Source organism: Cetorhinus maximus, chromosome 18 (assembly GCF_964194155.1).
Source record: "Cetorhinus maximus chromosome 18, sCetMax3.hap1.1, whole genome shotgun sequence".
Classification (NCBI taxonomy): domain Eukaryota; kingdom Metazoa; phylum Chordata; class Chondrichthyes; order Lamniformes; family Cetorhinidae; genus Cetorhinus; species Cetorhinus maximus.
The window spans coordinates 12,220,857-12,246,812 of NC_135896.1; the positions used below are offsets into that span (position 1 = coordinate 12,220,857).

General features: G+C 40.3%; 1 protein-coding gene across 1 annotated transcript in view; it reads right to left on the minus strand.

Annotated features, from left to right (window-relative positions):
- Positions 1-446: 446 nt before the first annotated feature.
- entpd5a (ectonucleoside triphosphate diphosphohydrolase 5a) overlaps positions 447-25,956 on the minus strand; it is a 37,613-nt gene continuing 12,103 nt past the window's right edge. Inside the window, exons 3-14 of the mRNA XM_078562111.1 lie at positions 24,468-24,544; positions 23,014-23,157; positions 21,879-21,954; positions 17,711-17,746; positions 17,160-17,248; positions 14,643-14,722; positions 8,943-9,004; positions 7,393-7,494; positions 5,928-6,068; positions 5,774-5,830; positions 4,254-4,369; positions 447-2,862 (exon numbers count right to left, since the gene is read on the minus strand). Of these exons, the coding sequence (XP_078418237.1) occupies positions 2,776-2,862; positions 4,254-4,369; positions 5,774-5,830; positions 5,928-6,068; positions 7,393-7,494; positions 8,943-9,004; positions 14,643-14,722; positions 17,160-17,248; positions 17,711-17,746; positions 21,879-21,954; positions 23,014-23,157; positions 24,468-24,544 (1,067 nt within the window). The 3' untranslated portion in view covers positions 447-2,775. The remainder of the gene's footprint in view (positions 2,863-4,253; positions 4,370-5,773; positions 5,831-5,927; positions 6,069-7,392; positions 7,495-8,942; positions 9,005-14,642; positions 14,723-17,159; positions 17,249-17,710; positions 17,747-21,878; positions 21,955-23,013; positions 23,158-24,467; positions 24,545-25,956) is intronic.

Here is a 25,956-nt window from a genome sequence, read left to right on the forward strand (position 1 = left end):
GATTATTTGGCTTCCAATGGATGGACAATGCAGCTGAGAAGCTACTTCTAGCCAGTCTGTATCACACTATCTTGCAACACAAACAGCCCACCTTTAATATTCTTGTGTTTCATTAAAGAAAATACAAGTTTTTTTAAAATCAGAAGAAATTCTTATTCATATAGGACCATCCCAGCTTTATCTTTGGTCATAACAGTACATAATCGTATCCATGAATATCACATTAATCGAGGTAGATTTCATATTGAAGAGACCCAGTTCAAATGAGGTAAACCAACAAATAAATAGTTTGTGGAGATAAGATGGTGTTGTCTGGCCTTAAGGGGTTTGGGAGCTGTTGCTAAATGCTCCTAGCTGTAGGATATGTGAGAATGCAGACTGTTCTGCTGAGTATTCTGGTGGTGGTGTAGAAAGCAATGGATACAGAGCAAGCAGAATGTATATTCAATCAGTTTTAATTCACAAATTAAATACATAAATAATTCATGACAAAACATGTTTAAAACCATCTGGTAATATACAGTTGAATTTAGACCACAAGTCCATTTAGGACATTAAACTGCATGTCAATGTAAAATATCATGAACTTTTAATATAAAATATTCATTAATTACAGCCATGCAATTAATGTGCAATATATATGTTTTAATAAAAGCAGCAAAAATAATTTTGTACCTCAGAACTTAGCATAAATTCCAGAGTTCATGGAGAATCATGTACAACTGCAAGGAGTTGGCACACGTGCAAGGTTATCCCTCTGCTAACAGTGCTTGTCTGCCTTCCAGAACCACAAGCTTTTAGTTGGTTGAAGGCTCAGCTGGCCAAGGTGGTTTTCATTTTCCGAGATAGTCTGATGAGCTAGGCTCCCAGTGGCCAGCTTTTCAGACCAGGAAATCTATAGTTACCCTGGGCACTACATTTAACAAAAATGTTAGTGTGAAGGATGTTGTCAAAATTTAAATTAAATGTTTCTTTTAAACTTATTTTATCAGCTGATTAATGTTTCCAGTTTTTGTTACAGTTATACCTTTAAATTTGATATACCACAGGACAACAGCATAGTAATTAGTAATCTGAGAGGTCTTACAGAAACAACCCCTCAGTTTATCATACAAGAGTTGCAACTCATAAGGAAGTTGTGACGGAATGAGAGTCTAGTTATGGCAGGACCTTACACGTACCACAGTGGTTGAAGTACTTCATTTGAACCCTCTCTCAAATTCAAACTTATCCAAGAGTTAAATAATAGATGGGTCACTTCGAACCTCAATCATGGTTACAATTGAAAATCTAGGTTTCAATTCAAGGAAGACTACCCACCCCTCTTCCACCTCCACAACTACTTCAGTGCTTGATTTAAATTTTTATCTTCCACCTCCCTGCCATCTTCACAGTCTGTTCTCAGATGCTGGTCTCCTGGCATCTGAATGGATACAGGACCAGGGTAAACAAATGACATGCACACCTATTGACCGGATTAGCTTGGCTGAGGATAGCAGCCTCCTATATTAATTCTTCACAGGTTAAAATGCCTGTCCCTGCCCCTTCCTCTGCTCATTATTTTTATCTGTTAGCACAGCCAATACTGGTTCTGAATAGGAAGGTTTTACATTCCAGTGCTCTTACTTTTTAAAATGATAACATCACAATCAACTTCAAAATTGAGCTTCTATTTAAGAAACAAATCCATACTTGGAATCAAATCTGGTGCTTTGGTATAAGACAATGTTTGGACATGGTAATTAAAAAAAAAAATCTAGTCACAAAATTGCAGTATCTATGATTAATAGTAATCATGCTTTGTTTTTGTTTCTTTATTCTTTCATGGGATGTGGGCATCACTGGCAAGGCCAGCATTTGTTGCCTGTCCCTAATTGCACTTGAACTAAGTGGCTTACTAAGCCATTTCAGAGGGCAGTTAAGAGTCAACCACATTGCCGTGGGTCTGGAGTAAGACAAACCAGTTAAGGGTGGCAGATTTCCTTCCCTAAAGAGCCTTAGTGAACCAGATGGGTTTTTACAACAATCAATGATAATCTCATAGTCACCATTACTAAGACTAGCTTTATATTCCAGATTTTTTGACTGAATTCAAATTCCACCAGCTACTGTGGTGGTATTTGAAACCATGTCCCCAGAGCATTAGCCTGAGTCTCTGGATTACTGGTGCAGTGGCATTACCACTGTAGCACCATTACCACTGTAGCACCATCTCCCCTTCCTGTTTTAAAAAAATCAGCTGCATTTAATCAAGGTTTAGAACTGATCTACGATGTCATTTTTTTCATGCAGATTTATGAATTCCAGTTACAGTGGAATTGTTAATACCAAGAAGGATTAAAGTATATCAAAGTTGCTCCCAAACTCCAACAGAAGGGAGCATGGCACAATTATCACCGTGATATGTTCTGGGATACTGAGGATTTCCACAGTCAGATGGCAATACCACCAAAAGTTTTTTTGGAAGGCCCACAGACATTTCTATAGTTTTATTTTCTAATCATTGTACCTGAGAAGAGTCAAAAAATATAGCTTTTGCCTTCTGCCCCCCCGACCCCACCTTATGAATTAATTAATGAGACCCCTGCAATGAAGGGGACATGATTACTGACAAACATCATCTCCAAATTGGTTTCAGTGGGTGGAATCCAGTTTGGAATTGGAGTTAATTCCTCTCAGCTGGTATAAATCAGTGTTTTCATTGAATAGTAATAGAATCATACAGATCAGTACCCCTGTAATTAAAAGTGTCTTTTATTATGTTTGCTTTTCCATTCATGGAGTAGTCTTCAGTGACTGGATGAGGTGGAATGCTGCTCCTAATGCCCAGCTAGTTTCTATATTATTGACTTTCTTGGCCAGCTGTGAAAATAGGAAATGGAAGGATGAGAAATGCCGCAACAAAATAAACCTCCATCTGGAGCAAGTCATAAAACACAAACAATCTGGGGCAGAATTGAGTAGAAAGAGTCACAACAATAAGATTCTTCAATTTTATTCTTAGGGCAGAATTTTTTTTGGATGACAAGGTTTCTTGCTCTGCCGTTGAAAAAGTCTGCAGGAACCCTGCTCCTGATGAATGCCTCACAGCTGGAGATGGGCCTTCTGCCCTTATCTGGGGAGGAAGCCCTATCTCAGAGAGCTGCCAGCCAACATAATTGGCTGGCAGCTCTCTAGTCCCAGCAGCACCACCAGGAGCAGTGACCACCACTGGGACTACACAGTCCCATAGAACAAAATGCTGGAAGCTTAGGATACACAAGTCTGGGGGTCTCTTGTTAGGGAGAGGGGGGTTGTGGGGGAGGGGGGTTGTGGGGGGGTGGGAGAAGAGAGAGAGAGAGAGAACCAGGTTGCAAAAGTCAGGGGAAGGGGACACTTGTGGGAAGAGGGGGCTCCCAATCAGGAAAGGGAGCCTTTGAGGGACACACCCGCCCAAGCAGGCTTACCCCATCTGACCACCTTCTACCAGTTTAACCATTGCGGTCGGGTGGCAAGTGGCCATTAATTGGGGCATCAATTAGGGAGAGGGCTGGTGGCCTGCCCTGGGCCTCGCCTATCTCCAATAAAATCACTGCAAGGTCTGGGGCAGGCAGGGGATCATAGAATTCTGCCCTTAATATTGAAAACAATCTAGATTCTATGTTCAATCTAGTGTCAATGATATGTAATTGTGGGGTCTAATTTACCTCAAGTATGCATTTAATTCCCTTGGTCCTTTTGGATTTTCTCAACCTTATTAAAAATAAAATCATTTGAAAGTAATTTCTTTGATTTATCTGGATCCCCCTCCCCATTGACTATGTTTATATATTTTAAAAAAGGAGGAAAGAGTGAAAATAGACCCAAAACCTGAAAAAGTAGGAGTTTAAAATTAGCAGTGCAAAACGACTTTAAAAACCCTACCAATGTTATAATATGCATTGAATACCAGATAATATACATTGAAAATGGGTGCATTTGATAGATAGGGTTCACAAAATGGCTGCTGTTTTTAATTGCTAATGTTCAGCTAGGAGTGAAAAACAAATTAATCCTGTACCCTGAAAGAGTTTATGGTTAATCTTTGGACTTGTCTGATTAATATGTAAAATAGTATTGGTAATCCTGTATTATTAATAGCCAAGACTAAGTTTATAAACCTAATAACAAAAGGAACCATTATTGTGAAACTCCCAATTGAGCCGCTAGCAACCTTTCTTGCAAACTGCCTCTTGCACTCCTGGAATTGAAGTCAGTATAAGTGCCATGTTTACCTGTAGTTCTGTGTTATCATAGAATCCAAATCCTTCTTTGAGTAAGACAGTGATGTATGTTAGATCCATGCATAGGAAGGGACTGCCTCTGGTCGCCTCGTTTAAGTCTTCACACACTGAGGAGTTCAAAGTTCATAATTAGGCTGCAGGAAAACAGGAGTGACTCACTTCCACTCGGATCTGTTAGAAGGACTGTATTTACAAGCACACCACAGCTGGCAATCACTTTCCTTTTTCTTAATGTACATGTTTTGACTCCGTTAAATAGGGCAATCCATTCAAAATAGGCCACTTGGCCCAAGAGGTCCATGCTGGTGTTCATGCTCCACATGAACTCCCTCCCACACTTCTGTATCTAACCTCAGCATATCCTAATCCTCTGTGTACTTATCTAGCTTCCTCTTAAATGCATCCATGCTATTCACCCTAACTGCTCCTGTGATAACAAGTGATTCACCCTAACTGCTCCTGTGATAACAAGTGATTCACCCTAACTGCTCCTGTGATAACAAGTGATTCAACATGTGATTCACATTTTACCTAGTGGCTAGAAAAGTTTCTCCCAAATTTGTTATTAGATTTGTTAGTGTAGATCCTAAATTTACTACCCCTAGTTCTAGACTCTCCCACAAGTGGAACAGCTTTCCTATGTCCACCCTAACAAACTTCACCAAAATTTTAAAGACCTCTATTTGTTCACCCCTCAGCCTTTTCTAGAGAAAAAGAGACCCAATTTGTTCAGTCTTTTCTGATAGCAGAACTAAGAAGTTGTCTTCTCATCTGTGTAAATTGTCATTTGTACCTTCTCCAATGCCTCTAACTCCTTCATATAATTATGGAGGCCAGAACTGTACTTGAGAAATATTTGAGGAGAAAGACAAGTTAAGCTTTGCTTTTGATTTGACAGCATCACAAACAATGTTCCAAGTCGTATACCTCATGCTTGCAAATTTGGTTTGTTGCCTTTTCATGGAATAATTCTTTAAACAGGTTTAAATTTTTTTTAACAACACCTAGTGGTGTTTACGGCTTGGGATGTTTGTGTTGCTGGCAAGGCTGGCAATTATTGCACATTCCTAGTTACCCTTGAGGTAGTGGTAGTGGGCCACCTTCTTGAACTGCTGCAGTGTATGTAGTGAAGGCATTCCCTCAATGTTATTAGATAGTTTGTTCACCTCCCTGTCTGTCACTTCTGTCCATTTAGGAAGGCAATAACCTCTGACAAAAAGCAAAAATGTTCCATCAAAAAGAAAAGAATTTATGTTGGAAAAGGACTCCTTTCTACACTTTCCTCCCTAGCCCCCATATACTAACTTCCAAAGCAAGATTTTTAGTAAGGGTTGTAATGGAATCATGTCTTTCACTCAAAAGAATGGAAGTGCTGTAATCTTTGCCGGCAGGGAGTAGCCTGTTCTTAATGACAACCAGTTCTATTTAGTTAAGGAGAGGGTACAAACTTTTTACAGAACCGCCTTTAAGCACAGAAGATTCCTACTTAAGAGGCCAAATAACAAAAATACCTTCCACTGCTTTCATTTTAAAATCCTTCACAAGTAATACGCCACCCTTCTCACCATCTAAAAAATAAATAAGAAAAATAAAGCTTTTGGAAACTGTCTTCAGACATATGTAGAAGAATGAGGACAAAAAAAATAATTCTAATTGCCCACGCACCAATCATTCCTGCATCCACAGCTCGATCATAGTAATACGAGAAGGCATAGAAACTCCTGCGTTTGATTTCATCTTGCTGGTCAAGGTTCTTTTGTATCACCTTTGTAACTTCAGTGTAGCAGGAGTGGAAGCCAGAAGGAACTGTGATTACAAATACAAAGATAAAGACTTGCATAGTGCCTTTCAGCCAATGAAGACTTTTGAAATGTGGTCACTGTTACAATATAGGAAAGACAGCAGCAAATTTACATGTAGCAAACTTCCAACGACAGCAATGTGACGATGGCCAGATAATTGGTTTTAGTGATGTTGGTTAGGAGATAAATATTGGCCAAGACACCTGAGCTAACTCCACTGATGTTCTTCAAAAGTGCCATGAGATCTTTTATGCTCACCTGAGAGAGCAGACAGTGCCTCTGTTTAACACCTCATTTAAAATATGGTACCTCTGACAGTACAACACTCCTTCAATATTGCACTGCAATATCAACCTAAACTTTTACGCTCAAGTCACTAGAGTAGGACTTGAACCCACAACCTTCTAAGTCAGAGGCAACAGTGCCACCAACTGAGCCGCCGCAAACAAACAACTTTACACAGGTCATTCCCAGCTGAATCATAACATTTCCCTTCTCTAGGTCGGAACACACAAGCAAATTTTAATGGCCCTCAAATCATGACCAAAGTCAGTAAACATAGAACAGATCAGGAATAAATCATGACTCAATCTTCATTTGTACAGTAACAATACCATGACATGCTCTTGTATGTTTAAAAAAAAAGTACCACCAGGACAGCCTGGCATACTCTCTACTTCAGAGTGGACACCCAAGATAAGCAGAAGACAGTAACCCATGTGCAAGAGTCAAATCCAAGCAGTTTTATACACATTATCTGAGCAGACATATCATTCCACTTGTAACTCGGGTAAAGTATAAAGATGTTTAATTTAAAAATAAATCATAAATTTTAAAGCAAACAAAATAGAAGAATAAACCTTGTCCCAGTTTGATGCGTTGCAAAATCTAAAAGCAGTACTGAGCTCTATTGATGCAATGGAGGGCCATGCATATGGCAGTACAGCTCCTATTAGTACCGAAACCAGTACAGCTGGTTTTTTGATAAGAAGACTTCACCTGTGGTGCAAAACTAATCGGTTATACTCTGGAGAGGTAATATGCAGGTTCCTACAGTTCCGAAAAATGTGGTTTGAGTTCAGATGTGCTGAACAGACGTCAGACGGTTTACCACTCAGGGAGTAAATGTAATGTAAAGGGTATAATAATGTAGAAGATTATACTCTTTGGTGAAAGCCATAACCATGGGTGTGTTGCGCTAACCAACTTATTTGGGAGCATATTCTTGTGAGATATTCTTATTCATTCACTGAGCTTCACTTTACAGGAAGATTGAACTAGGTTCTGTGCAATCACAGTTGCCTAATTGTGGGGCAACATTATCCTACCTTCCTTCATTCCTCCAAACTTATAGTTGATTCCACCAAATTTCCATTCAGCTTTCAAAGACTGTGGTAAACATGAACTCCTATATCTTCTGCTCTCACCATCTGAAAGGAAGAATGGGCAGTGGGAGGATACAATAAAAAGAAATCAAAACTACACAAGGTTTAAAGAAACAAGTGAAAATAGTCTACAGTAACATTCACACATTAAAAGTCCTACCAAGATAATGGAAAGAACCCACTTACTTTTCCCTCACACAAGAACAACAAAGTGAGAGTATCAAGGGTTCATCTCAAGATTTGACAATTTTTGATCATGGATTCTATTCTATTTATTAAATTGTATGGAAAGCTGAGCAGAGAAGTACATAAACTGTTAAGTTCCATAGAGTGTTGACCATTACATTCCACAATTCTTCCTCGACAGACAACAGGAAGAGCAGTGGCCCTAGGAGGTTCCCCTCTTTTTGGGGGAGTGGGGATGAGAGTCACCTCAGGCTCAACTGCAGTAATAACCTAGATCTCCAGGCAGTTTTACTGTGACACTGCATTTGTACTAAAAATACAATTTCCACCTCAACAACAACAAAAATCCTGGGAAGGAATTCTCCCATTGCAAAATGAAGTGATAAAACTGAAACTTGTGCCATTTTTATGATCTGGAAGTCATGTAAAGCAGACAAGAAATGGAGCCACCCTAATTACACAAACACCCCCAATGTCTCAAGACAGAAGTGTAACATGTAGTTCATCAGTGGCCCATGCCAATTAGAGGTGTTCTGGATTTACTTTCCAGCCCGTGTGGTTAATCTCAGCCAGAACGATGGTGGGACACCACAATTGGCCTCAGCTTCCCTTACGTTGGGGGAGTGAGTGGCTATAAGGAGGGAAAATGCATGGCACTTGAGCTTAAGACTAAACCTGGATTTGGTTTGGATATGCCCATCATGACTGAAATAACCATTGAGTTGTTTCTGTATTGCTGATATAGCACCTTCCAAACCCATGACCTCCACCACTCAGAAGGACAAGGGAAGCAGATGTATGGGAACACCCCTACCTTCAAGTTCCCCTCCAAGCCTCACAGCATCCTGACTTGGAACTATATCACTGTTCCTTCACTGTCACTGAGTCAAAATCCTGGAACTCCCTCCCAAACAGCACTGTGGGTGTACCTACACCACTTGGACTGGAGTGGTTCAAGAAGGCGGCTTACCACCGCCTTCTCAAGGGCAATTTTAGGAATGAGCAATAAAAGTGCTGGCCGAGCCAGCGACGCCCATGTCCCATGAAAGAATTTTTAAAAAATTCTCCAGTGAAAATGGAGTGGATTCCAGAGCACTGGGAGTGTACAATGTGAATTCGCTTCTACTTCCTGTGCATCAAATTCTATCAACAACAAAAAGCTTACCTGGATTCCTAACTCAATGAAACATCAAGGTAAGCAATTATAATCCAGAGGGACAACTGGGGTGGGATAGGTCTAACACTCCAAATTTTTCTTTGAACTACAAAATCAATTTAGGCAGTAATTAAAACAAGACTGCACATACCTTTTGCATCCAATGCTCCCAGTACAGCCAGTCTTGCTACTTTCAGTCCAAAACCTAAATAACTAATAGTCAAAAATACAGGATACATCAGGATCTTCTTCAAGAATCATACCGATATTCTAGTCTTCTTATTGTGTCCACAGTCTATACATGGCCCAGCCAGAACTGGGCACATTTTTTCACCTTGTTAAATTCAGTAAGATCTGCAACAGTGCAGGGTTCCTCTAGCGATAGACATTGCAGGAGATGTTGCATAGTCTGTGATATTCTAGTAAACATGCATTATAATTTTATTTCTGCAAAAGTAAATGAAACTATTTTGTTTCAGCGTTGATCACTGCTATTAATCCTCGGTAGCCCAAGTAAGAGGGACCTTAATCCACTTTTGGTTGAAGAGAGTGAACCTGGCAGTGCTGCAGCTGTTTTATTGTAAACGCACCACTGCCTTCCTCAAAGGGGCTTGGCAAGTATATGCACTGCATGATATGGAACATAATCTTGCTGACTAGAAAGATCCTAGGTTTAGACCCTGGTGAGACCTGGTTTAGTTGATCTCACTGCATCACGAGTGAACTGAGTGTCTCTGGACTAAATGTCATGGTTGGCAGAGTTGGAACTATTGAATCGGAGGGGAAAAGGGAACCAAAAAAGGTTCTCCTTCCTGATCATTATAAACTAACCCCAGATAGAAAGTGCACACACATGCTTTGAGTGAGGACAGATAAGGATCCACTGTGTTGATCCCAACACATCTACTGTCTAAGCTCACAATGGAAGAGAAGCCATTTCATCATAGAGTGGTTACAGTATAGAAGGAGGAAATTTGACCCATTGTGTCTGTGTTGTCTCTCCAAATGTAGGCCTGCAATGTTTTTCTCTTCAGATAATTATCAAATTCTCTTTTGAACGCTTCTAATGAATCTGCCTCACCACCATTTGACACTCCTCAGATACTGAAGCAACCCATGCCCATTTGCAGCAAAACCTGGACAATATTCAGGCTTGGACTGATGAGTGGCGTAACATTCATGCCACACAAGTGCCATGCAATGACCATCTCCAACAAGAGAGATTCTAACCACCGCCCCTTGACATTCAATGGCATTACCATCACTGAATCCCCCACTAACATCATCGGGGGGTTTACCATTAACCAAAGACTTGAACTAGACCAGCCATACAGATACTGTGGCTGCAAGAGCAGGTCAGAAGCTGGGAATTCCGCAGAGAGTAACTCACCTCCCAACTCCCATAAGCCTGTCCACCATCTACAAAGCACAAGTCAGGAGTTTGATGGAGTACTCTCCACTGGCTTGGATGAGAGCAGCTCCAACAACACAAGAAGCTCAACATCACCCAGGACAAATTTACTTGGTTTATTTGGACTTTCAGAAGGCTTTCGACAAAGTCCCACATAAGAGAGTGGCGTGTAAAATTAAAGCGCATGGGATTGGGGCTAGTGTAATGAGATGGATAGAAAACTGGTTTACAGATAGGAAACAAAGAGTAGGAAATAAACGGGACTTTTTCCGAATGGCAGGCAGTGACTAGTGGGGTATCGCAGGGATCGGTGCTGGAACCCCAGTTATTCACAATATATATTAATGATTTAGATGAGGGAATTAAATGTAATATCTCCAAATTTGCAGATGACACAAAGCTGGGTGGGAGGGTGAGCTGTGAGGAGGATGCAGAGATGCTTCAGTGTGATTTGGACAAGCTGAGTGAGTGGGCAAATGCATGGCAGATGCAGTATAATGTGGATAAATGTGAGGTTATCTATTTTGGTAGCAAAAACAGGAAGGCATATTATTATTTGAATGGCTATAAATTGAGAGAGGGGAATGTGCAACGAGACCTGGGTGTCTTTGTACACCAGTCGCTGATGGTAAACATGCAGGTGCAGCAGGCGGTAAAGAAGGCAAATGGTATGTTGGCCTTCATAGCCAGAGGATTCGAGTACAGGAACAGAGATGTCTTGCTGCAACTGTACAGAGCCTTGGTGAGACCACACCTGGAATATTGTGTGCAGTTTTGGTCTCCTTATCTGAGGAAGGATGTACTTGCTATAGAGGGAGTGCAGCGAAGGTTTACCTGACTGATTCCTGGGATGGTGGGTCTGACATATGAGGAGAGATTGAGTCGATTAGGATTATATTCGCTGGAGTTCAGAAGAATGAGGGGGGATCTCATAAAAACATATAAAATTCTAACAGAACTAGATAGGGTAGATGCAGAAAGGATGTCCCCGATGGTGGGGGAGTCCAGAACCAGGGGTCACAGTCTGAGGATATGGGGTAGACCATTTAGGACTGAGATGAGGAGAGATTTCTTCACCTAGAGTGGTGAGCCTGTGGAATTCGTTACCACAGAAAGTAGTTGAGACCAAAACATTGTATGCTTTCAAAAAGGAGTTAGATATAACTCTTGAGGCAAAAGGGATCAAAGGGTATGGGGAGAAAGCGGGAGCAGGCTATTGAATTGGATGATCAGCCATGATCATAATGAATGGCGGAGCAGGCTCGAAGGGTCGAATGGCCTACTCCTAGTTTCTATAAAGCAGCCCATTAATTGTCACCCCATTCACCACCTTAAACATTCACTCCCGCACCACCAAATACACTGCAACAATTCACCAAGGCTCCTTCAAAAACACCTTTGAAACCTGTGACTTCTACCATCTGGAAGGACAAGGGCAGCAGGTGCATGGAAACACCACCATCTGCAAGTTCCCCTCCAAGCCACACACCATCCTGCCTTGGAACTATATCATCGTTCCTTCACTGTCACTGGGTCAAAATCCTGGAACTCCCTTCCGAACAGCACTATGGGTGTACCTACACCACATGGACTCCAGCAGTTCAAGAAGGTGGCTCACCACCACCTTCACAAGGGCAGTTAGGGATGGGAAAAAATGCTGGCCTAGCCAGTGAGGCTAACATCCAGTGAAAGAATTAAAAAAACAAGCTCAGGCAATGCAACATAGTTCCTTTTTGAAAAGTCTTCCCAATACAGAGGTTAAACCGACTGGCTTGTATTTCCTGGGCTTTCCCTTACACCCTTTTTGAACAAGGGTCTAATATTTGCAATTCTCTGGTCCTCTGGCAGCACCCTTGTTTCCAAGTGGGATTGGAAGATTACAGCCAGTGCCTCTGCAATTTCCACCCTTACTTTCCTCAATATGCTTAGATCAGTTTGAATGAGACACCAGAAGGCTGCAAGCATCTGTGAAATAATCATCTAGCATGAGTCAGTTTGGTCACCTAGATGTAAGGTGTAAAGAAGATATGGAAGATGCAGCAATTGTTCAGTTGAGTCGCAAAATGGATCCCATTGTCATAAGACATCAAAATGGAGAAAAACCTGGACTATCAATCCTACAAGAGATACATACAAATTAAATAGCATAGAAAATCCAAACTTAATACAGCAACAACAGGTCAAAGGTGCAAACCAGCAAAATACAAGAGGCAGAACGCCTGTGTCTGAACAGGTAGGTCCGGGCCTCAATTAAAATTGGGCTTCAGGTTTCATGAATAATTGGAACAAGGTGCCAGTACCAGTCATACCTTGAGGGGCAGCTAGCCCATGTCAACAGACCCAATTTGAATTACCTGCCTCTTGGGCAGTGGTCCTAAGGTAAGTCTGGGAGGAGGAGAATGAGGGAGGAATGACTGCAACACACGAGTGTTTATGGTGTCACATAGGAGAAGTCTCGTTTCCCTTGACTCCACATGGAAGTGATTTAGAAAAAAATACCTAACTTTTACTTGCAGCCAATTATAAAGCACATCCATGGCAGGAAAACCTGCGTGGAGGAGGCCCAGCTCAATGTAATTGTCAGGAAGATATAATAATTCTCATATTATTGGAATTTATTGTAAAATAGAGTAATAGTGGGATGTGTCTATATGTGTCTGTGTGTGTGTATATATGAGAGAGATTTAATTGAATTAGAGCCAGCTACCTGGGTGCTTTGATGTCAGAAGAGAAGTTAGGTTTGAAATGTTAATTAGGTAAACATGGGGAAGTATAGAATCATAGGTGTCAAGGGAACATTTTCATTTTTAAATAAACCAGACTAGATTGTTTTCAAAAGAGGGAGTGAAATGCGTCACCTAGCCAGGTGAAGTTTAGAAAGTGTGTGTTTATTTTTCCCAAAGATACTGGTGAAACTTAGTGCTATGAGAGGTTTTTATTATCAGGGAGATAAAGTCCAAAGACATAGTGAAACAATAGGTATTTGCTTTCAAAGGGGAAAATATGTATAAAGGAGCACAGGCTGTGTGTAGGGGTAGGCGTTTTAAGATCTTACAAGTGTGAAAAATCCTTCAGTATCTATGCCTCAAGCTACTGTCTCCAGGCACTGAAGTTAAGAGAACTCACTTTGAATTTGACTTGTTCAGAGTTTCATGTTTCTTTGCCTGAGTCTTTTAAAATCTATGCGTCTTACTGTTGCCTTAACGAAAGTGTAACCGGGAGTTAGATTCATTGGGGAGTTAGAAGTTATCATAGTAGTAATTTGTAGATCTATGTATGTATTTAAAATCATTTCTCTCATTAATAAATGTTTAATCTAGTGTTGTAAAAACCTATTACACCTGGTGGTCTTATTACTACTGAATTCAAGGCATGCATCTCGAAATTTATACAAATTGAAAATTAGTTGCGACAGTTGTTTCAAGTTTCCCTCTGGGATTTGAACGACTCAGCATTTACCATCTGCTGCGTCATAACAGTAAATCAGTGGTCAAGTGCTATGCGCCTTAATAACATATACAAGAGGCCGAATGCTTGTTTTAGGTGACCGTCAGAAATGCCTGCAAAATTGCCTGACCTAATATTGGGTTGGACACATTTCAGACGCCTTTGGAACAAGGGACCGACCCCAAACATTTGTCCTTTTTGTCCCCAGACAACAAAGTCCAATTTCTCCCAAAAGACTTTTGACTGATGTCAGGAAGTTTTTCACACAAGAAATAATCAACACATGGAATGGGTTTCTAGATAAAATAGTGGAGGCAAACTCAATGGAATCACTTAGAGATGCTTGCGTAATAACTGACTGATCAAGGATCCAGTTAACACAATGTTATTAAATTTATACCTACGCCTAAATCTTTATTCTTAAAGAAATCAATACTGAAACAATCAATCACGGGGGCAGAAACTTCCCCCCCGTTGGGGGGGTTGTGCAGGGGCGGGCGTGAACCCGACTGGCACCCTCGATCGGGGCTGCGCTGTCATTTTACATGGGCGGGTCAATTAAGGCCCGCCCAGCATGACGTGCGCCCAGAAGCACTGAGCGCTCCTTATGCGGGCTGATGGGAGGGCCTGCGCTCTTTCACACATGTGCGAAAGAGCGCAGAAATCTCCGAGGCACAGAGGTGCGCGCCTGCTGAACTGAAAATCTACATGACGCACGGCAACGTTGGGACGGACGTCCGATGTCATCGTGTGTCATTTTACACATCGGCGAGTGGGCCCTGCCCCCACTCACCGACCTGAAAATTCTTCCCATAGGGTTTCAGACAACTGCGCTCAGGAAGCCCTTAACTGGATTACCTGGACTAATAGAGTTACAATTAACTGGAATTACTATCAATACTTTACAACAAATATAGCGCACTCAACAACACAATATCATTGGTTGTACTTTTATTGCAAAGTTTGTTGAAAAGCTAGTATTATGAAACACACCTGTGGGTGTACAGTTTGTAGGAACTGTTAAACATATCAAAGGAACTGATATATTCTTCAGGTGCAGCATGAAGAGTACTCTGCAAGATTGAAAAAGAAACATGTCAGCTCAACACAAAAGGTTAAATACAAATATTCCTTCCCCAATTCCTCTTTGGAGCATGCCTTATGCTAAGGTCATGTGAGCTGGATTCCTGCACACTGGGAATAAGGCTGCACTGGATTGGGTTTGATTAAAAAACAGTATGTGTGATAAGATTAAGGTGAAAATCCAAATGATAACAAGAGGAGGAATAACAACAGGGACAGATTTGTTCTTTAGCATGTAAATGCTGAATGAATGTTTCTCCCCATACAATTAACGCTACAGCTGGAATCAACAAACCCAGTATTACAACTTGCATTACTATGGGCACTGGCCACTTTACAGCAGTGAAATAAAAAGTAAAGCTTTCTTGTAGGTCAACAATGCCTCAGTTGACCGCCGGCACCTCAGAGTCAAAAGGTTGTGTGTTCAAGTCCTATTCCAGACACTTGAGCACAAAATCTGAGGGAGTGCTATACTGTTGGAGCTGGTGTCTTCTGGGTGAGATGTTAAAGTCTATCTGGCCTCCCAAACAGAGATAAATAACCTCATCCAAAAGCAAAATACCGCAGATGCTGGAAATCTGAAATAAAAAGAGAAAATGCTAGAAATACCCAGGTCTGGCAGCATCTGTGGAGAGAGAAAGAGAATTAAGGCTTCAGGTAATGACCTTTAATCAAACTCAAAATAATCTCATTGCAGGGTGGTCTGGCTAAAAATTATTCATGACAACATCATTTAAAGAAATTTCCTAATTTATCACATTGATGTTTGTGGGACATTGCTGTGCACAAATTGGCTACATTGCAATGGTGATTACACTTCAAAAGTACTTCATTGGCCATAAGGTGCTTTGGTATATCTTGAGGTCATGAAAGGTGGTATATAAATGCAAGATTTTCTTTCAAGAAGGATTCCTTCTAACAATTTCAACAAGCACCAATATCCCTCAACCTAATAAACACCAACTATTAGATTTTTACAAAGCAAATCTTCAAGCCTCATTATAAAATGATATTAAAATAACTGACAAGTTAGTTAAAATAACGGCAAGTTTGCAGGTAAGGGTTGGCACAGCAATTGCCCAGAAGTGCACACTTCCTCTGGATTGGCTGCGCTGGGAACCATCGAAAAATGCAATTTAAATCACAAACTTCGGATGGTTCTGCCGAGGTTATACCAATAGTTCCCAAGAGAAAATTAGAAGTATTAAAACCTCTTCTAATTTCTGAGTAACTATTATAAAGACCCCAGATTGACCCCACAGGACTCCCACCCCCCCCACCCCCCCCCCCACCCCGACCCCCAAACAGGACACCCTGCATCACCCCCTGACCTCTGACACACCCCACCCCGACCTCAGACCCCCCCAACCATTCCCCCCCCCACCCCGGGCTTCCAACACCCCCATCCCCCTAGACTTCTGATCCCCCACCCCCCGGACTACCCCCTTGGACCAACCCCCAAATCCTATCTACTTACCTTAAGACACTTAACTTCTCCTGGCCTGTCAATTTCCCTGGCCCTTTAAACTTACCTGCTTTATGGCAACTAGTGCCGTGAAAAAATAGTGGCCTCCTTGAATACGCTGGATCTAGACTTTGCTGGGGCCTGTGGGGAGTCTTTCGATGCAGGCCCCAAGCAGCTCCGGCGAATGGAAGTGTCAATGTTATTTTCAAGGCCAGGTAAGTAAGTATTTACCACTTCTAAGTTCTGCTGGCCAGTACTTTGACGCTAGTCAGAGGTTACTGCCCAATGTCTTTCCTCTTATATCAAAGTACAATGAATTTGTTCACTATTTGCAAAATATTATATGCCTGATGGTTAGAGCAATGTGGTTGACACTTGGCTGCCCTCTAAAATGATCTAGTAAACCAGTCAGTTACAGCTGGCTAGTTCAGTTGGTTAAGAGTGTAGTGCTTAACACCGTTGACAGCCTGGGTTAAGGCATCGTACCAGTTGAGGTAGTTCTTGGGGCCAGCCTCTTCTACTTGCCCCATTGTGATATCATGGCATCAATGAGCCTTGATTAACGATCCTCAGACACTGAGGATGCTACAACCACTCAGTTAAGGGCAATCAGGGACAGGCAATGAATGCAGATCTTGCCAGTGATGCCCATTTCCAGCAAATGAAAGAAACTACATATATACTAAACTCCCTGCTTGCCTCAGTTGAACGTTGCCTCTCCTTACCCCTCCAACGACTCATCTAAACAACAGCTTTAATTCCTATTGAAGTGTTGCTGTCACCTGTACATGAGTGCTTGTACTACAACTTTTTGTAGCTGAAAACATGTGTACCCACAGATTCACATCTGTTACTGGCTGCTTTTTTTGGTTTCGGATCTGGGAGGGGAAGGAAGGGAAACTCCTTGCTAGATTTAATGAGTTCGATTTCTGGTTGGGTCAGGACCTTGTTGTTTTTCTTACCTCAGCCTGAGGGAGGAAAGTAATCTGTGTGGAAGCACCTCCCAAGTCCAGGATTCCTACAGTGTTTTCATTTGCACTGTATAAGTGGCCTATAAAATATATTTTTAAAAAAGTCAAATTCTGATTTGAAAATGCTGCTAGAAATCCTCCTTTTAAAAAAAAACTTTATTTGCTACTTTATTGGGCCATACCGCTCAATAAGCCGGTCCATTTTTGATTAAGCTTTAGTCCACTGAACTAGTCTTCTCACCATAGCGTTGTATGGCTCCTAAAGCTGGGTAATTGGTGGAAACTCTGGCAGAACCCAGAGAAATATTAGGCTTTGCATTTTTGTTATGATTAAATTATAGAAGATTACCATTGCAAGGGTTTTTTTTTAAGTGGCAGCACAAACTGCCATGTATTGTGAATATTTGGATGTTAATGGGGTAGTAAATCTTCAGAATAAAAAACCAGAACATTTTTAGTCACGCAAGAAATTCTAAACCATAGTTAGGTTTCAATGTGAAAATTATGAAGGCGACAGGGAAGAGGCAAAAACAGACACATACCAGTTAAGAAGTTTACTGTGATCCAGGCTAAAATTCCTACAAAAATAAAGAACAATAATCAGCTCAAACACCAAAAATATCCACATTATATGTAATACCCGAGCAGGTGAATGAATGCAAAAACAGGAAGCTGTTCTTTAGCCTTCCCAACTTGGTCCTTTGTTCAAGTTTTCTCTCTAGATCTCACTGGATCACTGCACTTCTCTCCCAGCATTACCCTAATGAATTAAAGAATTAGTCCATTAATTTGTTTTTTTTTAAATGAGTACTTTAACCAGCTTAACGTGCCCAAGTACCATTTAGTTATGGTTTCATTATCTTAATTGTGCCCTTTTGTCCTTTCTACACACACCCCATTGACTTTCTGCAGCACATTCCTCTCCTTAATATAAACATCTGCCTTTCAATAATAAGATAATTGGCAAAATGTTGGGGAAGTGGGGGAGAAGGTGAGGATAATTTTTTTAAATATAAAAATGCAGAAAGTGGTAATGATCTAGTATGCACTGACGAATGGAAGAAAGCAGGTTCAACTGTAATTTTCAAAAAAGGAATGGGATATATACTTGAAACAAGGGAAAAAATGTAGTGGAGTGGCGCCAATTGCATAGCTCTTTCAAAGATGTCAAGAAAACAAGAAATTGTCATTTTTTTCTGCCAATAACCCTGTCACATTTCTTATCTACTGGAAGACAGGCTGTTGGGGGGTAAATATGGTAATTGGATTAAGAGCCAGGTTGACTGCAAGAGTTTAAAGTGAACATTAAGAACCAAGAGGAACTTCAATCAGGGTTTTACGTAAAGCAATAACAAGAGCGTTTTTGAATTGAGTTGTTGTAGTTCAAAGGGTGAACATATGCAGGTTGTAAAAGGTGTAAGTAAGGTAAAGATAGGGTAAGTTTGTTTTTACAAGTCTGAAAGCTAGGGTAACAAAATGAGTTTAATCAATTCTGGAAGAAAGCATTTCTGAAGAGACTGGTTGAGACAATACAGAGATCAAAGGAAAGGAATGCATTTAAGGAAATACTGATGCCTAGGTGGGGGTAGCTGGTCAGATCTCCTAGAAGACAGCAGGATAGCTGGTCAGAACTCCAAGAACACAGTGTGAACAAGGCCAGACCTGAAGACCCAGTTGCTATCAGCCTCAGAGGACACCCCAAGAGGACAAAAGGCACTGTGTCGTAAAAATTACTGGAATTCTATAGATTTTAAAATCTATGCTGAACAGAAAAGGGGAAGGTTAGCTCCAAGGATAGTTAAGATTTGTGGAACTGTTTTAAAGTACTGTTTACTGTGTGAAGCCATTGTTGTTTTTAAGAGCAATTGTGTTTTTTTCTTTATTCTTTTAATAAATGTTTATTTTACTAAAAATCATAAGTAGTCAGGGACATCATTTTCTGACTTCAGAACCTCTCCCCAACTGTACAAATTTCAAAAACCATTTTGGCAGCTGTTTCAAGTTTCCTGCTGGGGTTTGGCAGCTTGGCATTTACCATCAGCCGTGCAAAGAGCCTCACAGGTTCTGCTCTGTACGCTGCTATAGAAACCACATCCAGCTCCTTCATAGTCAACTCACCGATCCAAAGTTGAAACCCACTATTTTGCTGAATCCATTCCAAAACCTCCTTTCATAAACAAGGTAATTAAAAACCATCACTTAATTTCACAATCATGGGAATCAACAGCTAAGGCTATAACAACATTTACAATGGCAACAAGTTTTGGTTTACCAATATTCCAGGTATGTAGTACAAACTGAAACTGGAAGTTATGAAGACAAGTGGAGTAAATGCTACTGCTTTTCGTTCAGGGATTCAAATCAAAATCTGATAAAACCACAAAAGTAGTTTAACCTTCCTTTATCTGAATGAACATGACTTTTTAAAAAAAGTTTCAGGAAACTGATATGATAGCCAATATGGCTAATAAGCCTGTTAAAAGAATCAGCTGAAATATGAAATGAGAGATGCCAATTATGCTAATTCTTGAATACAATCAATTTGAATTTTAGTTGATACTTGCCAAATTATTTCATCTCCTTGGAATGACCTTTTGTTCTGATGAAGGACCATCGACTTGAAATGGTAAATCCGTTTACCATAGATGCTGCCTAACCAGTTGTGCACTTTCAGCATTTTGTTACCATTAAAACTACTTGGATTCATATAATTTCTCTGTCTCAGGAGTACAAATAGTCATTTGGTAGTAGAGAAATTGAGTATTGCTGAAAAAAAAGAGACATATAGTTGAAGATTTTCATCTTGCACTCATCAGGACAGGTGCAAGAATACCAAACTTCAAACGGAACAACAATTTATACTGCATGTGAAAAAGGGTGCCAGCTGGTTGGCAAGTGGACTCTGGTTGGTTAAGGTATTGCCATGGAGAATGCACCAGGGAACAGTTATCCCCAAGTTTTTGTTTAAATTCAAAAAGTGCAAGTTGACGCTGACTGGTTGGAACGTTGCACCAGGAAACAAAAGCTTGGGGGATAACTGTTCCCTGGTGCATTCTCCATGGCAATGTCTCAACCAGAGTCCACTTGCCCCCTTTTTCTCATGCAGTATAAATAATTTTTCTCTTTGGAATTTGGTATTCTTGTGTCTTGATGAGTGCAAGACAAAAAGTTTGACATCGTCTCTTTTTTCAGCAATAATGCCTTTGATGTGGTATTACATTCCAAAGTACTTCACAAGTGTGAAATCAGGCAAAGACTGACACTGAGTTAAAGGAGATGTTAAGGCAGGTGACCAAAAGTAGTAGACGTGGTGAGGTTTAAGGAAGCAATTCAAGAGTTTGACCCTAGATGGCTGATGGCACAGCTGACAACGATGAGGCTAAGAAAGTGGAGACAAGGGGTCAAAGTTGGAGTGATTTTTGGCTGGAGGTGGTGTAGGGGTATTTGAACAATAGGATGAGAATTTTAAAATTGAGGTATTGCTGGACTGGAAGCCAATTTAAGTCAGTGAATGCAGAGGTGATAGGTGATTGGATCAGCTCAAGTTTATACAGGGTAAAGGATGGAACGTTCACCAGGAGAACACTAGAATAATCAAATCTGTGGATAAGTAAAGCATGAATAAGGGTTGCAGTAGCAGAAGGTCTGAAGCAGAGGTGGAGATGTCAATATGTTGGAGCTGGAAGTAGATGGTCTTCCTGATGGAGAGGATATGGAGTCTGGTGTTCAGCACAAGGACAAATATAAGAAGGTTGCAAGTGGTCTGCTTCAGCCTGGGACAGTAGGCAGGGAATCAGTGCCTCAGGAATGAAAATGGCATAGGGGAATAAAGACATTGGTTTCAGTCTTCCCAATAGTTAATTAGAGGAAATTTTGACTCATCCAGAATTCAATTTCAGACAAGCAATCTGACAACACAGAGGCAGTGAAGGAGTTGGGAGAGGTAGAACTGGGTGTAGATCCTGACTGTGTTTTTAGAACATCACCTAAGAAATAGAAGGAGTAAGCCAGATGGCCCCTGAAGCCTGCTCCGCCATCCAATACAGTCATGGTTTTGTATGATTACTATACATTATTCAACTCTGATTGAATCTGTTATTTTATCTTTCTCCTTCACTTTTCCCTGAAATTTCCTCCCAATATCAATCAACTTTTGAAGCTGGCACATACTGCGATACGCTTCCTCCAGTAATTCACCTAAATGGGCAGTCTTCATGTAAGTCTGAGTTGAGTATTCTATTGGCCAAGGGAGCAATCTTAAGTGTGTGAATAGCTACACTAACAACCAATATAGGGAGCCTATAGTTCTTTATTGCTTTCTCCTTGGCCAGAGTAAACTTGCCAGCCAATCAGCATCCTTTTCTCTTGTAGTATAAATTGTGATCATTTGAAATTTGCTATTCTTGCATTTGTCCTGATGAGTGTAGAATGAAAAGCTTTGGCAACATGTCTCTCTTTTCAACACATGTGAAATACAAATAACAATGTCTAAATTGTAACTTAAATTATCATAACTCAGCATAACAAATGTAAACCTCAAGTGATGGTTAATTGCTCAAATTTATACAGTATCATAGAATTAGATTGCCCCTTTCAATCTTTGAATGATGTAGCAGAAAATGGCCGATTCTCCGGAACTAATTCCCAATCTAGACACAATTTTCAGCAATAAAGGAAAAGCATAAGCACATTATAGACTTTGATACCAACCTTCATATGTCCCATTCATTATGGTAACACAGTCATCTGGTACTAGAAAAGGAGAATCTTCAAATAGTTCCTGGACCTAGATTAAAAATACACAGATCAGTGCAATGGCCAATTTATTTCACACGATGCTCATACAGTTTCTTCCATCTTTTTTCATCTCCCTCAAGGTTAGATTCTCATTTCTACTGCTTCCCCTCACCACCCACAAAAAGTTTATCCCAAGTCTCCCTCCCACCCATCTGTTACTGTCCACACATCTCTCTGAAGAATGGTCCTTCCTGCAGGGATACAGGTCCCTTGAGGAACTTCAATATCACAAACAAGCAAGTTCATTCTTGGAATGTGGATGTTGCTAGCAAGGCCAGCATTCATTGTCCATTTCTCACGGTGGCGATAGGCCCATTTCTTGAAGCACTGGTGGTATGATACAAGTGAGTGACTTAATAGGCCATTTTGGAGGGCAGGAAAAAGTTAGACTTGTATATATGCCAATCTGGGAAAGGACAGCAGATTTCATCTCCTGGAAAGGACATTGGTGAACCAATTGGGTATTTATGACAGCTTCATGGTCACTTTTATTGATAAAGGCCTTTTACTTGCAGATTTAAAAAAAACTGAATTCAAATTCTCAAACTGCCATGGTGAGTTTTGAACTCAGGATAAAAGTATGGATCTTTCTTGTCTGTATCTAATTAGTGTATTGATTTTTGCTGCTCCAGTTAAAAAGACAGAAGTCAGTCTAGGTTGAGGGTTTCTCCTTGGCCATAAACAACACTTTTTCCTCATAAGATGGCACAGTTCCAGTCATCATACAATTTTTTTGTCTTCAAAGTGTTACAAAGCTTGGATAGTAATGGTGCAAAATCTGTGAACAAAGCCAGGGATTCACAGTAACTGGAAAAGTCAAATTCTTTTTGTTACATGGGATTTCACTGACATCTTGGGGATGATGTTCTGTGAGTTCACCCACTCAATGAAAACTGTAAACAAGTGGTCACGCCTGTAAACTTTTAATACCAAGACACTGGGGTGGTCCAACATACTGAATTTTGCTTATTTTCATGTAATGGTGATTAAGTACTGCATCAGTACAGCTGAGTTTCCACAATGGCACCGCTATATTACAAGGTCACACCTCTAATAGCAGAGCTTGTGCTTTCTGCTCAGGAAGCAGTCGCAGTCCTGCTGTAGCTTTTAGTACCACAGGGGTAGTACGCCAGTGGGTTGAAGGTATCGTCTGCTTTGCCACGTCCAGTAGTTCACGCACAGTCTCCGCACCCTAAAATGCAACAATACAGGACTTTAAATAACAGGCTTTCCTCTATCCATTCTACACAATTCATTGAGTGTACCAGAGCCGGTTACTCAAGCACAGAAATTGATTCAAACCGTAGTATAATAAACAAAGCCCCATGCTAACATTGTTGCTAATGAAGCTAGGCACTGTTTGACTTTGCACAATGCCTTTTTGTATTTTAAAGATATGTGTGACTCATTAAAACGCAGTCAGTTTTCCACAAGATAATGATGGAAACACCACAAGAGTCAATGATGCTCAAGTTGGACCTACATATTTGTATATATAATGGTTGCAATCAATAATTCCATTTCTAACAAGTGAATAGGGCACTCAGTAGAGCGCATACCTCTGCCACACTCAAACATTATTACGATTACATAGATCTTCCTTGAAACTTTTCCCTGCCTGATTGATGCTCTGTAACTACAAAGCTGCAAAACAAAAAAATCTTTTTATGAAGAGTTTTCTTCTCACTGAGTAGGCCTCAGGACAATCTGCATCCAACAATCTGCTCTGAAAACTCTGCTCACTTTTTGACAGCTGTGAGAAATTGCACCGCAGTAGTTGAGACAATCCACAAGATTTTAAAACAATCAACAACATTCTAAATAAAGCAACCCACAGCATTCTTAAAAAAAGTAAAGCGGCCCTATCTCCCAATGTTAACAGATCCTTTAAAAAATTCCAGGATTTGGATATGCATCTTCACCAATAAACTAGTCAGTTTTTGCTTTGGCCATACCTTATGTGTATACCAAGTTTCGTTGAAATCTGTCCAATTTTTTTTGAGATATAATGTTTACAGATGAACTAATTAACAGGGGTGTTGTTTAAATAAAAAGCACATAATAACTGCTATATGAAAAATGAACATGGCTCATCTAGTACACTCTCTACAATCCTGCTGCTCCTGTGATACAACAGTAATGGAGAAGTTAACGAATCGTGGCAATCACTAGTCTGCAACACAGTCCTACGAGGAGAGTAAAATTCCAGTGGTGAAAAGCTTTGGGAACCTCCCAAGCACAAAACACTTATCAGATATAAGAAAAGGGAAAGAACCCTCTTCCTCTCTCTGTACTCCCCAGTAAGAAAGAATAAACATAGGAACCAACCAACTTGCATTTATGTACTGTTGTGAAGAGTCACATTGGAAGAGATAGCTGGCTTTATTACAGTTGCTTCCACTATACACTAATTTATATTACAGACCATGCAAACTAGTGCAAGGCGTCATTTGGAGTCCACCTAAATAAATCAAATTGTCCATGAAGAATTGCAGTACCCACCTGCTCAGGGTCATCTACATAGGCTGACAAACCAGGCTTTACTGATTCAAAGATTTCACTGTCCACTTGAGGGGGCTCTGTTTTAAAAACATGTCTGTTACTTACTTGAAAATTTTACAGAAATTTACAAGCTACAGCAAATTTTGCAAAAAGCATTAAGGAGAAAGAAGGCTTTTAGGTAGTATTTTATCATATTGCTCAAACAGTTTCAAATGAAATAAATTACTTTGAAATGCAGCGACTTATGTAAGCAGCACTGGAATCATAGAGTGTACAGCAAGATTCCACCAACAGCAATGAGATGACTGATGGATTAATATTTTATTGGTAGTGTCCTTTGAGAGAGGAATGTTGGTCAGGATACCCAGAAAACCTCCTTTTCTTCTTTGAATAGAGCCTCTGGGGTCTAATCCTTATTTCTGATTGCCATGTACCTTCGTTTCCCATAGCGGCTACAAGGGGGATGTAAGCCTGCTTTCAGATATTTCTCCTCTACTGTTGCTATGACCAGTTACTAGGATTATTCAAATAGAGACCTACCTTTCTTTGATTTTACTCAGTAATTTGCCTTGATGGGTCAAGATTTGTGGGTACTTGTAGTCAGTGATGAATGAATAGCACTCAACATTCATTACATCTGCACACATTTTCTGTGGGCTTTTGCAATTTGCTGTAATTAGAGCCAAAACAGTGCAGTGCCACCTACAGGGGATCAGGACCTGTGAGACTTCGGGAAGCAACAATGCATCTCCTCAATCAGGCTGAAGAACCCTTACTGAGGCATGCAGGGTCTAAATCAGGAAGTGTAAATTAGAATAGTCAATTCAATGCCAAATCAAATTAAAGAATCAAAAAAGATGGATTATGAGAGAAAGATAAAATACAGGAAGTAAAAAAATAAATAAATCTACAACAATAATTAAAATTATTCAGATTGGATCTTATTAACAACTGAGACCAGTTGATCCTAATATAATCATTTTTTCTGTGAAGCAGATGAGACACCAGGGATGAGACACCAGACTTGTAAAAAAAAAAAATTTTAACGTCAGAGATGTTGTTTGGCCAAAAATTAAGAATTATCATACCATCATACTTGAATTGAACAGGGCCCAACTTCCTCTGGCATATTTTGTGCATAAGTATTAAAAATTCAATGCCCTTCATATATATGAATGCAGAGTCTTTTGACTATTTATTGGTAGAACAAAGAATCTGGAGGAGCAAGGCAACTTGAACAGCAATTTCCTGATTTCCGTATTTAACTGTACATGCACAGGAAGTTGCTGTCCAATTTACTCCTTACTAATAGAGATTGCTGATATCCTCACCATTATTTCTGCTGCAAATTCTGGCTCAATGCCCTATCACAATAGTGCACTGATAATCTGAGACACCAAATTGTTACATTAATAGCCTAACTGGTGCTAAGTCCTAGGAAAAACTTTAATGTGTGTATTTAGTTCTCAGTGCTTGCAAGATAAGGTAA